The 17,596-nt window shown below is 39.4% G+C and overlaps 2 protein-coding genes and 1 non-coding gene across 5 annotated transcripts; 1 reads left to right on the top strand and 2 right to left on the bottom strand.

The window, feature by feature from the left end:
* The first annotated feature begins 554 nt into the window (after positions 1 to 554).
* Positions 555 to 3,921, top strand: LOC127935865 (HCLS1-associated protein X-1). The gene is made up of 7 exons (XM_052534067.1): positions 555 to 721; positions 1,373 to 1,626; positions 1,768 to 1,976; positions 2,056 to 2,119; positions 2,465 to 2,586; positions 2,768 to 2,885; positions 3,111 to 3,921. The coding sequence occupies exons 1-7, from the start codon at positions 651 to 653 to the stop codon at positions 3,176 to 3,178; spliced, it is 906 nt and encodes a 301-aa protein (XP_052390027.1). The 5' UTR covers positions 555 to 650; the 3' UTR covers positions 3,179 to 3,921.
* A 2,311-nt stretch (positions 3,922 to 6,232) lies between these two features.
* Positions 6,233 to 16,353, bottom strand: LOC127935781 (zinc finger protein 687b). 3 transcript variants are annotated; one of them, XM_052533951.1, is made up of 10 exons: positions 16,241 to 16,353; positions 12,521 to 14,807; positions 11,833 to 12,134; positions 10,990 to 11,174; positions 10,640 to 10,816; positions 10,396 to 10,558; positions 9,687 to 10,025; positions 9,488 to 9,600; positions 7,975 to 8,077; positions 6,233 to 7,896 (listed from the first exon to the last, which is right to left on the bottom strand). In XM_052533951.1, exons 2-10 carry the CDS (start codon positions 14,784 to 14,786, stop codon positions 7,381 to 7,383), a joined length of 4,164 nt encoding a protein of 1,387 aa, XP_052389911.1. In that variant the 5' UTR covers positions 14,787 to 14,807; positions 16,241 to 16,353; the 3' UTR covers positions 6,233 to 7,380. The 3 variants fall into 3 exon arrangements, with proteins under 3 accessions (XP_052389911.1, XP_052389912.1, XP_052389913.1); XM_052533952.1 differs by lacking the exon at positions 16,241 to 16,353 and adding an exon at positions 15,863 to 16,010; XM_052533953.1 differs by lacking the exon at positions 16,241 to 16,353 and adding an exon at positions 14,896 to 15,868.
* LOC127936307 (small nucleolar RNA SNORA13) lies at positions 10,112 to 10,250 on the bottom strand. The gene has a single exon (XR_008148264.1). It is a non-coding gene; the product is annotated as a small nucleolar RNA SNORA13 (small nucleolar RNA).
* Positions 16,354 to 17,596: the final 1,243 nt, after the last annotated feature.

Here is a 17,596-nt window from a genome sequence, read left to right as displayed (position 1 = left end):
ATCATGCTTCAAAATTATCTTCATTTTGTTCTTGTGGAGGTTTCTCTTGGGGTCGATACAAGTACATGCTTAATGTGTTTTTATAACTATATAAATTTTGGGACCTTATTTAGGTAAGTTGTATGACAAAAAATTCATGACATTTGTTATATATACACGCGCGTGTGTGTGTGTATGTGTATATATATATATATATATATATGTGTATATATATATATATATATAAACGTGACCTCCGTTAGAAGACGGTCTAATATGATAACATCGTGTAACCATGATTTTGTAAATATACAAATTGTGGTTATTAAAACCTGTTTTCTTTCCTTTTTTAAATATCAGCATTCAATTCATTTTACAACACCTAATGCAAAGCCTTCATCATAAAATTCTCATGTTGATGATAATGCCTGTTATTTTCCAACTAATGATAGCCTTGTATTGTTATTGATTATAACTATTGATTTTGAAATGCAAGTTAAAAACGGTCTTCCTCATCTTGACGTCGAAAATACGGCGGACTTTTATTTTGAACCGATATTCCGGAAGCAAGTGGAAAGATCTCGTAGGTTTCCTCGCTGTCCTTCCTGCGCAGGATCTCTGATGCAACTGTGTTTGTTATGGTGAAGGATCACTGCAATCTGCGTCCTTAAATGAGTGTTTTTGATCTGTTTCGGGGGTTTTTCGGGGTTCCCGGTGGTCATTATCGTGGGGATGGCCGCAGGTGAGTCTGTCTGACAGTTTAAAGTTTAAATGTCCTCTTACAGCAGCAGCAGCTGTTAGACTAAATAACACTTTAATATAAAAGTTGATCTTGTGGAATTGACAAGGTACACTGGTTATTTATTATATTGCGTTAAACGTATATCTCTTCATGTGAAGGTTTCTCTATTGGTGTCAATGAAAGTAAATGCTTGCTGAATGTGTTTTTATAACCATATAAACATTATAGAGTGAGTTACTGTGTTATTTTAAATCTTTTTAAATTGTCATTACACAGTTATGAATTATTTGATAATGGATTCATTGATGTGGCTGTATTCTCCAGAATCATTTACAGATTGCTATTATATATGTGAAGCCATATGAAGTAGCACACTCTCTTTCAGATTTACTTTGACACATCAGGGCATACATAACAGTGGGCTTCATATTTTGATTATTATTATTCTAGAATGTGAAAAATAGAATTAATGGAGAATAAGAAATTGAAAATTAGAATTTATTTTTTTCATAAACCTGTTATTAGAAGCCTGTTGTTAATATTAGCTCTAAAAATAAATGTTGGTCTAAAGTGGGTTTATTTTCCCAATCATTTTCTGATAAATACAGTACAGCACCACTGTTTAGTCTAATGTGAATGTGTTTTGATCAGGGACCCCCTCTTTGATGGTATGATTCATGAAGATGATGAAGACGAGGATGACGAAGACAGTGGATTTCACCACGGTGAATTTAACAGGCCCCGTAGGGACCCGTTTGATGATGCCTTTAGATTTGGTTTCAGTTTTGGGCCTGGTGGGATGCGCTTCGAGGAACCAGAGCTGTTCGGCCAGATCTTCAGGGACATGGAGGAGATCTTCGCCGGTCTTGGACGCTTCGATGAGCGCCATGGCTTTGGACACAGAGGTAGGTTTGTTTGCTCTGTTCCACAAGCTGCAATGATTTATTTATTTAAGTTGTTCAAAGTATTTCTTCAACTTCCAAGATTGTTCTTTATCTTAATCTAGATGATGCAAGCCTATCAGATGCTCTACTCTTTCCCAACAGGTGCTCCATCAGTAGAAGCTCCGCCTCCTCAGGAGGGTGCAGAGAAAGGCAGGGGTCGGCCAGGAAGCAGTAACCCGATTAGAGATTTCATGTTGAAGTCTCCTGACAGTTCACCCCTCCCTCCCCCCTCTGGGGCACCAGACGACAGGGGCTCCTCTTCTCCACAGGATCCCAGCAGCCACTTTCCTCAGTGGAGACCCTTCTCAAAGGTAAACCAGTTCACCGCTTGTGTGCTTTAGAGTCTTGTCATGCTGGCTTCTCACCCGATTGTCTTTATTTTATTTTTAGTTTCATGATTTATGGAAAGATGGGGTATTAAGACCGAAAGAGGGAGAGAGAAAAGAGGATGGAGGTGATGCATTTTGCTCATTTTTTTTTTCTATGATTTAAATGTATGTACAGACTGTACACAGTTCTCAAATTACATTGTTGGTCAAATGTTTTTTTGTAATTCCTTATCTTAATGAATCATTTGATATCCAGGCATTTGGAAATCAACTCCAAATAAAATAATGATGGATCAGTGCAGCATGAAATTTCAGTTAAAAAAGAAAATGCAAATAAATGCATGGGTTATTTTGTCTATGATTTTTTTTGTGCTGACATTTCAGTGAATATATGAATTTCTTGCCTGATATCCAGTTGAGACATTGTGTATAACTCATCCAGGCCTTTTTTGTCTTCTGGTTCCACTCAGATCTGGACTCACAGGTGTCTTCAGGTGGTCTGGATCAGATCTTGACTCCAGCGCCTTCACAGCCTAAGATAAGGTCAACTTTTAAGTCTGTCAGCGTTACCAAGGTGGTCAGACCAGATGGAGTGAGTGATCCTGTGTTATGTTGTTCTCATGTTATTCTGATCAAAATTATAGTAATATTATAGAGCAAGGCTTCAAAATATACCACACATCTTGCTTTCAGATGTTGCCTAACAAGCCTGGTAAATACCTGATTTGAATTACAAAAATACAGATTGAATGTGTGTGTGTGTGTGTGTGCAGACTGTAGAAGAAAGGCGAACAGTCAGAGATGGTGAAGGTAATGAAGAGACTACAGTGACCATCTCTGGTCCAAGTGTCCGAGACGGGCCACAAAATCAGTCTGGTCCTCTCATGCCAGGTTAGTGGTTTCTAGACAACTTTCTAACAATGTCCTGTCCTATGTTATGTATGGTCCCAAAGGTAAAAGACAAAGAGATTATTAAAATAAAATAAAAAACATCCTCTTTTAGATTTTACATTATAAAATATCACTGTTTTTCCAAATATTCCTCAAGCTTCTGCAGTGCTTTGCTCTATCTTTTTCTGAATAATCATCCAGAAATCAATTTTCTGCATCTTTCAGGTGGGTTGAACCCCTCTGCTGACATGCAGGATGATTTCTCAGTGTTTTCGAAGTTCTTCAGAGGCTGAAGAAGCTCTGGACACAACCCTACGGATGATCTCTTTTCATCCTTTCCCAGAAAACCCACCAAATACAAGCTACAATAATAATGAGTTGATTATACACTGTTCGGTCTGATTGTGGAGATCTAGTCTGGATGATATGAGTGAAGAACAATTATTTGCCGCCACAAAATGAGCCTAATAAAGTTGCCTACTCTTTCACTTTTCAATAAAATTGGATTAAGAATAGTTTAAGAATTATATGAACATCTCAGACCTTGGGTTAGTTGATGATGCCACGATATTTTGAAAAGGACTGCCACAATTTTAGTTTGTTGGTAAAGAAGTGCAGATTGGATTTGCAGATGATACTGCCGATAATAAACCAGAGTTTAATATATTTATAAGTTGTATTTTCAATGGTGTTATCACTGTGCAATATAAAGAAAAGAATAAGATCTGCATTGTTTATTTTTCTTTTGTTATTAATTACTGTTTAAGTAACATCTAGGTGCACAAGCAGATGCTTTGTTTTGAGAGCAGGTCAGTTTAAAAGTGACGAACAGTTTGTTCAGCTCTGTTTTTACGGTGTGTCAAAATCCTAAAAATGCTATGCTTTTCTTATAAAATGTGAACTGAACAAAGCCAAGCATAACTAATCAGTCTGGATTTCCCTTTCCCCCGGTTTCGCATAAAAGGCTTAGTCCCAGACTAAAATGTAAGTCTGAGCTGTTTCAACTAAAATAAACTTGCACTGATTGATCTTAAAATATGTCGGCACCCATGTTTTGTCTCAGGATGCACACCATGAAAAGGACACCGAATTCGTTTTTTTTTTTTTTTTATCCTTGGGCATTTTATCCTCCTGGTAAGTCTAAAACAGAATAAACCTCTTTAATCTTCATTCATTTTATATTTCTGACATTTTATTTGTCTTTTATACACTATTTATTTGAATCTCTTAAGTTGTTCAGCTCTTCACGTTCCATGTATGTGATCTGATTTCACGTTTAGCAACACGTTTAGTGTTCGTTTGAAGTCTGTCAGTCTTGTCTCACAACAGGCCGACCCTGTTCTGCCACATCTAGAGACTTGCCTGTCACAAGTTTTCGTCTCTGTTCTTGTTGACTGACAGTGCTGACAATGTAAGCTAACACGTTTAGTAAACAACCGCTTAAATTTTAACAGTTTAAAGTGAATTAACAGTGAAAACAGAAAATAATTTAGTATTCACTAATTTCGTATTTCCTTATAGAATATTAACACATACAGGAACATCAAGGTCAAAGGTGAACACCAGACCTAGTACTTCTCTCTTTGGTTGTTGGTGCCAGACAGGTTGGTCCGAGTATTTAACAAACTGCTGATCTAATGGTATTTTCATGCACAACCATCTCTAGTGATTACAGAGAATGGTCCGAAAAAAGAGAAAAGTGGCAACTGTGTGGATGAAAATGCTTTGTTGATGTCAGAGGAGAATGTGAAGACTGGTTAGAGATGATAGAAAGGCAACAATAGTTCAATTAACCACTCCTTACAAACAAGGTATGCAGAATACCATCTCTGAACACACAACATGTCGAACCCTGAAGCAAATGAGCTACAGCAGCAGAAGACCACACCGAGTGTCGCTACTGTCAGCTGGGAACAGGAAACAGAGACTACAATTCACACAGGCAAAATTGGACAATAGAAGATTGGAAAAACATTGCTCAATTTCTGTTGAGACATTCAGATGGCACGGTCAGAATTTGGCGTAAAGGATGGCTCCATCCTGCCTTGTCTCTATGGTTCAGGCTGGTGGTGGTGGTGTAATTGTGTGGGGGATATTTTATTGGCACACTTTGGACCCCTTAGTGCCAATTAAGCATCGTTCAAACGCCACAGCCTACTTGAATATTGTTTCTGACCATGTCCATCCCTTTATGACTACAGTGTTCCCATCTTCTGATGATTACTTCCAACAGGATAATGCACCATGTCACAAAGCTCAAATGATCTCAGACTGGTTTCTTGAACATGACAGTGTTGAGTTCACTTTACTCAATTGGTCTCCACAGTCACCAGATCTCAGTCCAATAGAGCAGCTTTGGGATGTGATGGAACAAGAGATTCCTTCATGGATGTGCAGCCGACAAATCTGCAGCTACTGCGTGATGCTTTTCATTTTTTTTTCAATATTTTACACACACACATATTGTTGAAAATATTGAAGGTATTTTGTATGAATTAGTTCATTAAGCTTTTGTTTTAAAATGAATACTTCTCGTTTTATTACACATTAGGGCAATTTACTACATGTAATTGTCCTTTCGTGAAGTGTGGTAATTAGCTGAGTTTAAATGTTAGCTAGTTTATTTTGGAAGACTGTCCATTCTGACTGGGTCTTTTCATCACAGACCATCCTATGAAGCACTTAGAGTCATCTGGAGTCCATTTACTTCCATTGTAAAAGAACAAAACAAACAAACAACAGAGGAGAGAGATTATGGATGCCGAATCAAGAGCAGATTGAGTCTATATTTTGTTAGTAAGTCTTCATAACTATTTGTAATTTGGAAATGTGTGCCATTAACTGAAGTCAAATATACTTCTTTCTGCCCATTAAATATTTTCTGTAGCAAATCTTTCCATTTTTTTACTTCAAGATTTCACAATTCATTGTAATTATTTGTGAGATTTACTTAAAATTTCTGAGTGAAAATTGTTTCTACACCATTTTTATTTCAGTGTAGATGTATAAAGTAAATGTTTAGCGTTGTCAATATAAAGAACAAAAAGGTAATTCATTTGTGGATGTGTAACAAAATAGTTTTTATACAATTAGGAATCCTGTTCCATGGTGATCTTCTACATCTTGTTAACTTGGATTAAAAAAAAAAAAGGTTTATTAATGATCAAATATATCATTAAAACAAGTTTTGTGAAGTGTCTGACTGGATTTTCACCTCTTATGAGTTTTAGAAGTATTTGCATTAGTAATTGCACTAGATTCAATGATATTTGCATAATGCAACTGCATTACACCAGTGTTTGTGTTCCCAGCATGCACTAGGATATGAATAATTATTGACACCATGATCTGTACTGTACCAATTTACTGTTTTATTTATAAAGAAGGGCAAGAGAACTAACACAGATGTACGGCAGTGAAACAGGCAAGTCATCACAGAATAAGATGGCTGTCTATAGACATATACATATATTACTGGAGGAACAGGAAGTCCCACTCACACAGATGATTCACACTATCACAATATTACTTTGAAGAAACGTGGTGTTTGACAAGCACAGAACTTTCTGATAGAAAAGACTCTTATCAAAGAAAAAAAACACACAAACAACATTCATATTTGTACATAATTTGTCATAAAACAGACAAGCATTCCTTCAAACTCAATGCCAATTTCCGATTCAGATGAAGTCATATAATTACACCAGGCTCCGAACCCAAACTTTCATTAGTAGTATTTCAATATCGACTTTAAGCTAAGGAGAAAACAAAATTTACAAAGACTGAATTTCTTCACATTTCCAAACGCAACAACCATATCAAACTGATGTACTGCATTTACAGACATATCAAATGTGCTGAAGTGTACCTGTGAATGAAATGCATCCATGTTAACTTATATTGACCTTTTTTGACTATTTAAACTTTACAGTACATCTTTGACCTCATAAACATCTGCTCTATTTCTCCCTGCACAAATGAAACTTTTTCACCTCACTTAAAGTTCAATGATTATCAAAAGACTGATGAATGCTTTAATATAAATAAATATCAGTACCACAATGTCTGTACAATATTGTTACATTTAAAAGTCAGTGTTTTCCTTTATTTAAAAAAAAAGCCTTCACTAGCACCCTTTTTGCTTTCATGCTTTTTTTGGATTGACGCACAAAACGGCTCAATGTAAATTAGTTTTCGAGCACATACAATTTGACCTTGTGTAAATCAAAAAAGACTGAATGTTGCAAGCAGGGAGAAAAGGGAAATAACTTTATTACCTTTGCATTTTGGAAGACAGATCACGTTACAATCATAACAACAGGTTCAATTTTATATTCAAAGTTATATGTATTAATTTTAAACTCGTGTTGGACCGTCCAAAGCTGTGACCCATTTTGTAACGTTTTGTCCTTATCTTGTCCTGTCTCACTTCTACAAGGGCTTGTCGGTCCTGTGTGATGTGATGAAGGCCATGCCATGTGTGCGGAAGTGAGTGTTAAGGTCCGAAGCCTTGTCGAAGCGCCGGCCGCACACCCTGCAGCTGACCACCCCCCCCCTCCCCTTCCACGCCCGCTTTAGGTGAAGATGGAGAGCCGTCCTGCGGCGACGTGCCAGGTGATGCGTTTCCACCGTGATTGTCATGCTGACCTTGGCGTAAACGGTGTGTGATGAATTTGTGTCGGCTGAGGGAGCCAGCCGAGGCGAAGCAGGCGCCGCACTGCAGGCACTGCTGAGGTGCATTCTCCGTGTCACAGTGGACGGGAATGTGGTGCTGGAACTCTTCCCAATCCTGTGTGGTGAAGCCACAGGGTGTGCAGCGGAATGTGCCGTCGTCTTCCTCCTGCTCGAGCGGGCGGTTCTCAGACACTCGAGTTCTTTTGGGGTCCTCTCCTGTGATGTCATCAGTATCAGTGGCGCCCCCTACTGGTGGATCTCCGCTCTCGTTGTCAAGCTCAGACGAGCTGCCTGCCCCGTCAGCCGGAAGCGAACGCTTTCTGGTGTTTGGAGCATTCTGGGAAAGAAAATTTTAATTAATATTTAGATAATCAAATGTCTTTGAACTCTGAAGAGGTGGAGTGCTCATACTGACCGGTCTGTCTGATGTTTGTCGTATTCTGATGCCATGTCTGACCCGAATGTGCTTCTCCAAAATCAGACGACTACTGAACGTACGCTTGCCCTCTGAACAGTGCCTGAGGAAAGCAACATATGCAGAATTAGAAGGGCAAACAAATAAAGACTCCTTTTTAGGGAGGAAAAGAAAGAATCAAATACAGGTGCTGGTCATATAATATCATCAAAAATGTAATTCATTTCACTAATTCCATTCAAAAAGTGAAACTTGTATATTATATTCATTCATTACACACAGACTGATATATTTCAAATGTTTATTTTTTTTATTTTGATGATTATAACTGAAACTAAGGAAAATCCCAAATTAAGTATCTCAGAAATTAGAATATAACTTAAGACCAATACAAAGAAAGGATTTTTAGAAATCTTGGCCAACTAAAAAGTATGAACATGAAAAGTATGAGCATGTACAGCACTCAATTCTTAGTTGGGGCTCCTTTTGCCTGAATTACTGCAGCAAGGCGGCGAGGCATGGAGTTGATCTGTGGCACTGCTCAGGTGTTATGAGAGCCCAGGTCGCTCTGATTGTGGCCTTCAGCTCTTCCCCATTGTTGGGTCTGGCCAATCACATCTCCTTCTACACAACACCCCATAGATTTTAGTACTGGTAGCTTTGGCACTGTGTGCAGGTGCCAAGTCCTGTTGGAAAATGAAATCTGCATCTCCATAAAGTTGGTCAGCAGCAGGAAGCATGAAGTGCTCTAAAACTTCCTGGTACAGCTGTGTTGACCTTAGACCTCAGAAAACACAGTGGACCAACACCAGCAGATGACATGGCACCCAAAACCATCACTGACTGTGGAAACTTTACACTGGTCCTCAAGCAACGTGGATTGTGTGCCTCTCCTCTCTTCCTCCATGCTCTGAGACCCTGATAATTTACTTTTTATCAGAGAACATAACTTTGGACCACTCAGCAGCAGTCCAGTCCTTTTTGTCTTTAGCCCAGGTGAGATACTTCTGACACTGTCTGTTGTTCAAGAGTGGCTTGACACAAGGAATGCGACAGCTGAAACCCATGTCTCTCATACGTCTGTGTGTAGTGGTTCTTGAAGCACTGACTCCAGCTGCAGTCCACTCTTTGTGAATCTCCCCCGCATTTTTTAATGGGTTTTGTTTCACAATCCTCTCCAGGGTGTGGTTATCCCTATTGCTTGTACGCTTTTTTCTACCACATATCTTCCTTCCCTTCGCCTTTCTATTAATGTGCTTGGACATAGAGCTCTGTGAACAGCAAACCTCTTTTGCAATGACCTTTTGTGTCGTTCCCTCCTTGTGCAAGGAGTTGTCAGTTATAATCAAAATTAAAAGAAATAAATATTTGAAATATATCAGTCTGTGTGTAAGGAATGAATATAGTATACAAGTTTGACTTTTTGAATGGAATTAGTGAAATAAATCAACTTTTTGATGATATTCTAATTATATGACCAGCACCTGTAAACTTGTGGTTGTGTTTGACTCACGGGCAGCGGAAGACTCTCTTGACACCCTCATGTATTATTCGGACATGGCGACGAAGGCTGTTGGCTGAACTGAAGGAACGTTCACACAATCTGCAGGGGAACTTCTTCATTACCTAGAGAAAAAAACAAACAAAGCAAAAAAGGCATATCACAAATGTAAAAAAAAATTGGATTTGTGAATGTTTTTAAGAGTACCAACCGTGCCATGGTCATTCTTCATGTGGTCGATGTAGTCTTCTCTTTCAGCATAGCGTTTCTTGCACTCCTTGCACCTCCACTCCATACTGCCATTTTCAGGAGAGTCCGTCTGATCTTCCTCCTCATTCTCCTCCTCTTCTCCCTCATCTCTCTCTTCCCCTTCATACTCCCCCTCTTCCTCTTCCCCCTCCTCATCCTCCTCCCCCTGTTCCTGGCTCAAGTCCTCTGAATTGTTTTCAGTGGGTTTAGGTTTAGAGGCGGAGTTGCTGGCGGGAGCTGAGACCGGAGATGAGGTGGTGGGAGGAGTCTCTGCTTTGACGGACAAGCCTCTGTGAGCGGTCTAATGGGAAATATTGAGAGACAGCTCTGAGGTTAAAAGCATGAGTGTGACTGACAAGAAAATGTGACAATTCACACTGTGGTGGCTGTTGTACTTGGTATGAGCTTTAGACAAGGTGATACACAGAAATCACTTTGTAAATGCCAGACCAAGAATTTTTATGTATGCCTTTGCTGACACCACATTCTTTAGGGGAAGAGAAAAGAATGGGTAACACAAAAGGCAAAATAATAATTAATTTAAAACTTAATATTCTCAAATGCATATATAGCATACACTATATAACAAGAATAATAGTTGTTATTATTATTATTGATGTTGCTTATATTATCTAATGTACTTTTGTTATTGTTATTAATAAGGCGTTTACCTTGATGTGTTCCATCATGGATCCTTTCTGGGCATAAAGTTTAGTGCAGTCTGGACATTTGAAGACATGCACCTTCTGTTTGGCCAGGTGAGTGTCAAAATGCATGTACAGCAAAGGTTTCTGGGTGAACACTGTGTCACACATGACACACTTGTAGATCATCCTGGAGAAATAATATAAGAAAATTCAGCGTTAAAGTATTAGGCACTAATAACAAAAAGCTGTGTGTGATGGGTCAACCTACTTAGCCTGTGCAGCTGTGAGGGCAGGATGCTGGGAAGTGATGTGCCCCTGGGTGCTCTGGGCAGATTTGAAGGCCATCGGGCAGTTGGGGCACTTGTGAAATACTTCACAGTGAGCTGTTTGTATGTGGGACTTTATGGAGTTCAAACCGCCAAACACAACCTGACAAATGGAGCACCTGGAATAAAGAATGCAAATTTGAGCATGGGCACATATAACTAAGCATTTTTCTTTTTTTCTTAACATTTTTCTTGCTGGAAATCTAGTAGATACCCTATAAAATACAGCTGCAAAGCAACGAAACTGTCTGTGATATCACATAACACGGATAGGATATTAAAGGCTAAGAACCTGTAGCCAATGCGTCTGGCAAAGTGCAGGCAAGACTCTTCCAGATGGGTTTGAAACGTTGCCTGACGAGCAGTGCCACCACACTCTGGACACACATGGGGTGCGCGGTGCTTATGGATCCGCTGATGGGCTGAAACACTGCACCAGTTAGGCAGCATCATGGGGGGAGAGCAAAGCATACAAGTCTGAAAGAGAAAGACAGGAAGAACAACATAAAAATTTTTTTTACTTACACATTATTCTAAACATTTCAGATGCTGGGCATCATTTAAGAAACAGCAGAATGAATGTGTTAAATGTTTGTGAAATTTTCAATAAAAACCGCATTCCATGCAAAAATGTTCTTATGCAACAATTTTCTAATTAGCATTAAACAAAAGTCTGTGCATGAATCTTCTATTTAGTCATTTTAAAGTTAATTTCTGGCAATTATTGCAAATTAAATTTTCCCAATTTCCGTTTTACATTTTTTGTATTAATCAAAAAGCATGTCTAATTAATTTAAATCATAACACTTATACATTTTCACAATTTATTAAAAGTTTAAAGAAAATGTTTAGGGCCCTATGAAATGTTTTATTTTTTCTTCACCATTTGTTTTATTATTACCTAATTCTGTGTTTTGGCATGTTTAAACTGTAAATTCCGATTTTATGACTGGATTCCACGATTCCGTCTGCGTTTTCTGCATCACGGAATTCATATGGCCCTATAAATGGTATGGTTAGTAAAATTGCTGGCAGGGCATTAAAACAAATAAAAAAATCTGAAATACTGATCTAATGGACCAACGGAATAAAATCAATGCATTTATTTCAACACATTTATAATGTTGAAACTTACTGAATTAGGAGTAGCTCTAATTTGCTGGAAATGAGTCACTAATTCAGTCTTGCTTGAAAACTGGGTTTGACATTCAGGACACTTGAAGTTGTGGTATTGCAGGGCTTCGCCTTTCTTGCAGGGCAGCGGCATCAGGGCCTGGGGACTCTGGGGACCACGGCGAGCAGGGCTGGGCTGGCTTGAAACCGTGCCTGGAGAAGGGGAGTCCTTCAGTGGACTGGAAGTGGACTGTACAGGAGTCGTCCCTGTCGGGGTTGTGGAGGATGACAGAGATGGAGAGGACAGAGATGGAGAAAGCATACCTAGAGGAATGAGAAATTTTAAAAGGGCAGTTAATTCACCACTGGCAAGATGGGCATTTAATAAAGAAAGACTGTCTATGAATAAAGGCGAAAATAATTGAAATTGGTGCCACGTGACTACAGAAAACAGAAAAGGAGTTACGGGGTTCTCTTGCAACAGAGAATGCCACAGCTCTTCTTCTCTGTTTGGTCATGTAGCACCGATTTTTTTCAATAAATAAACTGGGATGTCTGGGTGCAGGTAATACTGCCGAAAGAGTATGCATTGTTCATTGACATATACTGTAACTATACAGCTGATTAAAAATCTTTGAACTTATTCCTAAATATTAAGCAGAAACAGTCATATTCAAATTGACACAAAGACAGCATTTTGCAAAACCTACCAATGGGAGTAGTGTCTTGCTGGCCAATCATCTGCTCCACTGTAACTGGTCTCATAACCAAATGCGAGCACTGCATGACCAGGCCTCGTTCCTTGTGCTCCCGAGCATGTAACAGCAGGCTGCATTTGTTGAAGAAAGCCAGCCGCTTCGCGCAGTGATTACAAGTCACCTCTATTCTCAAAGAGCGCCGGTCATAGTGTCGTGCCAGGCTACGCTCCAAAGCAAAAGCATCTCCGCACTCCAAGCAGCGGTAGCCAGTAGCAGGCATAGGAAGACCCCATTGGGAGGGTGGCGGGGTCGAGAGATCTGGACGGTAGCTGGGCAGCAGGTTCTTGCTGTTCAGAATCTTGTTGAATGCCTCAACAAGGCTTGACTGGCTACGGGAAATAACAGCACCAGTGCTGTTGACAATAGACGCTGGTTTACACGGCACTGTACCCCCATTGGCCGTTTTACTGACTGTAGGGCGCACACTTATCCCACCAACGGCTGGCGCGACTGGTAAAGTGGTGGCTTTTGTGATGCTCACCGCCGTGGCGGAGACTTTCATTTTATCGGATTGCATGGCCATTTTGTTTTGGACCTTGCTAGCTGCTGCTAGCATGGCACTACTGGCTTCTAGAGTGGATACTGGTAGGGTTGAGCATTTTACTACTTGAGCTTCAATTTTTTTGGTGCCTTTCGCAAGACCAACTCGAATTCCCGTTTGGGCTTTACTTGCATCTTTGTCTGTCCTGGCAGTGCCTCCTTTACCTGCTACTCGGGTAACCGTGCGTGTGATGCCTCCTGTAGATGTCTTAATGGTCTTGATACGGACTTTAAGAGGTCTGGAGGGAGCATTTCCACCAGATACAGCTTTGCCACCACTGCTCGGTGATCCGGCGTCTGCTGGAAGGGATTGCGCAGCATCTACCTCTATTTTCTCTCCATCCTTTTTCTTGTCTTCCATACCATCTGTATTAGCCGCATCTTGTCCATTCTCCGCTAAACCTTTGTCTACCTCCATCTCCTCTTCTTCCTCCTTAGGTTCTCGAAGGGCAGCTGATGGTGATAAAGAGGCAACCGCTGGGCTGCATGATCTTTTGGTAACTGCAGATGTTGGCATGGAGGACTTGGGGATCTCAGGCTCAGGGCTCTCCGGTGAGTCTCGTTCTTCTATCACATGCTCTGGGTTTCGCTCTTCTTGGGGTAAACTCTTTCCAGTTCCTGTTTGGACTGGTGCGGAAAGCCAGTTCTGTTGAGCTTGAGGTGAAGCTGGTGATGCCAAGGGAATGTCATCTGGTCTGGGGTAAGTGCTGGGCGATATGGACGTCGAAGGAGGGAGAGAAGGGGACTGTGAAATTTCTGGAGGTGACCTCAATCGACGTGATAGTTTCGGAGGTGTGGGAGAATCCGGACTCTCGTGGATGACTAGAGATCCTCTGGAATCAGGATCTGAATCCTCCTCATCTGAATCTACACGTCTGAAAGCCGACGAATGAAGACGCGGTGATCCGTTAAACGGCTCCGTTAGAGATGTAGCAAGCGGAGATGATGCCACGGCCCCAGAAACACGGGAACCAACTGAGGGAGAGGATGATGAGGGTGAGGACGATGACGCTGTGGAGGGAGTGGAAAGAAGTTGTTTAGGTGGGGGAAAGAAAGGAGATGCTGCTCCACTTGTCCCACTAGGAATCGCAGGGGCTTTTGCCTTGTCCGCACCTTCTAGGGTAATCTCCTGCTGCATATGTTGCTGTTGCAGAAGCTGCATTTTCCTGGCCCTTCCAACAGAGTCTCCAGCACCTTGTGCCATCAAGGGTTTCAGTTTATTGAAGATGTTGCTGCCCTGTTTGGAAGTGCTGGAAGATCCAAGTGCTCCTGCAGTCTCTGGAATCGCCTTTGAGCTGCATATGGGCCACTGCTGCCCATTCTGGGACCGGGACTGAGACATATGCACTGACCCACTGGCCGACACAAATCCATTATGGTTTAGTGGATCTGGTACCGAGCTGTCGCCACCATCAAAGGGTTCAGGGTGAACACAGTTCTTCACAATCACGCTCACAATAGATTGGTCACTCTGAGAATCCGTGGATGGGCTGGGCGATCTTAAGGCTGAACTTCCACCAACTGAAGCATCACCAGGCTTTATGAGCGATCCTCCGCCTGCTCCTTGATGCCCCTCCACCTCATCCGGGGCAGACTGGATAGCCTCTTTGGCATCAATGTCAGGAATGTCAAACGCTGCCAACAAGTCATCAAAGTCGGGGGTTTTCATGTCCCCCATGCCGGGTCAGTGGACTCAATCCTAGAATACATACAAGTAACATGTAAGAAGAAAGTATGTAATAACAATTGCAAATTAAGGGATATTTCACCCAAAATGATGTACTTACCCTCATGTTTTTCCAAACCTGTATGACAAAAAAAGATATTTTATGAAATCTCTCAGTGTTTTTTGTTCATATAATGTAAGTCAATGGTCACCAAAACAGTTTGTTTACCAGCATCCTTCAAAATATCTTCTTTTTTTTTAATACAGGTTTGGAACAACATGAGAGAGAGTAAATGATGTGAACTATCTATCTACTTTGGGTAAACAATCCCTTTCAAGTTTATTTTATTTTCTATTTAAAAATGAAAATGAGACAGGACACATGGAAGGGCTCGTCCCATTTAGTGATTGATAATATCCTTAAATATTCTCTTTACAAATCATGGTGTGATTTAATTGAATTTTTTATGCAGGAAGTAATGTATTATGTATTTTTATTTAGTTTCACAAGCACAGTTTATTAACAACTCAAGTACTCTAGCAATCAGTTTTTAACCATAAAAAAGCTGCTTCGTGCTAAGGTACCTAGGTGAAACTGACTAACGTTAAATGATTTTAGCCGCCTGTATCATGTCATTTCTCTTTCTTTTAGCAACAAAACATATACGCAGCTGTATAACACAACACCAAATTATAACGAACGGCTTTTGTTAGCTTTGGCTAACCAAACAACCACGTAATGTCTCTGTATCAACTTAGCATTGGTGACTGAACGCCAATATGAAAAAGCAATCATTTTAACATACATAACGTAACATTATGATCCAGCATTCAATTTCTGCCTAACAATGGATAATTTAAAGGTAACAGAGCCTGCTTAGCACGCTGAAGCTGCTATGATATCAACACGAGAATACAAACAAGCCCTCTAATATGAAATAAGACACTGCATGAATACACAATCGCCAAATAAATAAATATATTGATACAGTAACAACTGGACACATGCTACAGAGATCATATATATATTTATATATATATATATGACAAATACAATGGTCTAATAATGGCTAAAACCTGCAGCTGACCTGGATAACGTTAACCACAAATGAGGACCGAAACTGAATCGCAAATCGCACGGTTAAAGGGCTTCTGTCACATGTTGTGTCTTAGATGTTGCTTTAGTATTGCCAGACTGATAAAGAAACAGCTGGTTTGTTGATAAGCATATATGCGAGGTGTATTTTTGGTTTTGTTCTGTGATGACGGCGGGGTCAGTGCTGCCCGTCGCGAGGGTCATTTAAGTGCAGGCCACTGCATGTGAACGGCAACATTTAAGTGTTTCAACTGTTTATAAATAACCTCACGTGGATGCCACATTATGCCTTTTTGATCATGCACTTTATGTACGTGTGTATTATTTTACAGATTGTGTGTATGCATGCACGGGGAGTTATTTTGTTTACCTGCTTATTATTATTTTATTTTATTTTTTTAGATTCCCGACTATCCTTGCTCCAGATGAAGCGCCTTAACTTCCCGTATTCGGTCGAGAGCGGCCAGGTCTTGGCAGATAACGATAATAATAATGGACAGGAAAATTATTTTCCGTCTTCCTTGGTTATATTGTTACGTTTGCATGCATAGGTCTGATGATATTTTATCATTATATTTTAAACCCAAGAAAAAAAAACATGACCAATGTCATTGTATATTATGGATGCACCATTGTTGTTTATTTACGTCCTTCCAGGATCTCATGTTTCACTGTCTATAGGTTGATTTGGTTTAGGCCTTGATTAGAAGGATTGCGGATTTATTGCATCCCCCAAAGTACAGAATATTGTTTATTTTAATATCGTATATGTATTGCAAAAAAATTCTGCACAGCTGCCATTTCATAAATCATCCACAAAAATACAGACAACTAAGATAAATCAATAATAAAATCAATAGATTGGGTACCAATATGAAAGTTAAACATCCACTATAATACATCACTGCCAAACTTCGAATCTGTGGGCTCCTGCGTAGATAGACAGATATAAGTTCTTTTAGTACAAAATATAAATCTATATTGTATATCACCAGTTTCTTGTTATTTTAAGATGAGAAATGAGAAATATCTCAAAATAAATTGCCATATAATAAGACAATAGTTGTTATTGACAATCTCAGGACATTTTAAATGTAAAATTAAATTTAAAATTTAAATTTATGCAAATTTAAATTTTACATTTATTTTAATTCGTTTTTCGTTATTACAACTATGCAAAAGAAAAAGTAAATGCAATCCAATACCATATCTAAAATAAATCTAAATTTAGGCTATACGAAAAGATAAAGGGTTAAGCCTTTCATTCAGAATCAGCTCACTGAACCTTGCTTTGGGTCGCACAATAAAATGGAATTGTTCGCCTTTTAATCCTACAGATTTTAACGTAATAATAATAATAATAATAATAATAATAATAATAATAATAATAATAATAATAATAATAATAATTATTATTATAATTATAATTCCTTACATTTATATATCGCTTTTATAGGCACTCAAAGCCCTTTACATTGCCAAGGGGTATCTCCTCATCCACCACCAGTGGATGAACAATGCTCTTTGAATTGAACGCCATTAACATATAATTAACATAAGTGTAATCAATCATAATAACGAATCAAAAACTTTCCTAAAAAAGCATAAAAGGAAAGTCTAAAAGGAAAACACAGAAAAGAAAACATGAAGTGGCCATGGGGACTTTTATTTGCGAAACGTAATAGTACGACGTTTTGGTGACGTCATCACATATTCTCCAATCAGA

This window comes from Carassius gibelio, chromosome A19, assembly GCF_023724105.1.
Source record: "Carassius gibelio isolate Cgi1373 ecotype wild population from Czech Republic chromosome A19, carGib1.2-hapl.c, whole genome shotgun sequence".
Classification (NCBI taxonomy): Eukaryota; Metazoa; Chordata; class Actinopteri; order Cypriniformes; family Cyprinidae; genus Carassius; species Carassius gibelio.
The sequence above is the reverse complement of the archived record's forward strand: the minus strand, read 5'-3'. Positions and strand labels throughout refer to the sequence as shown.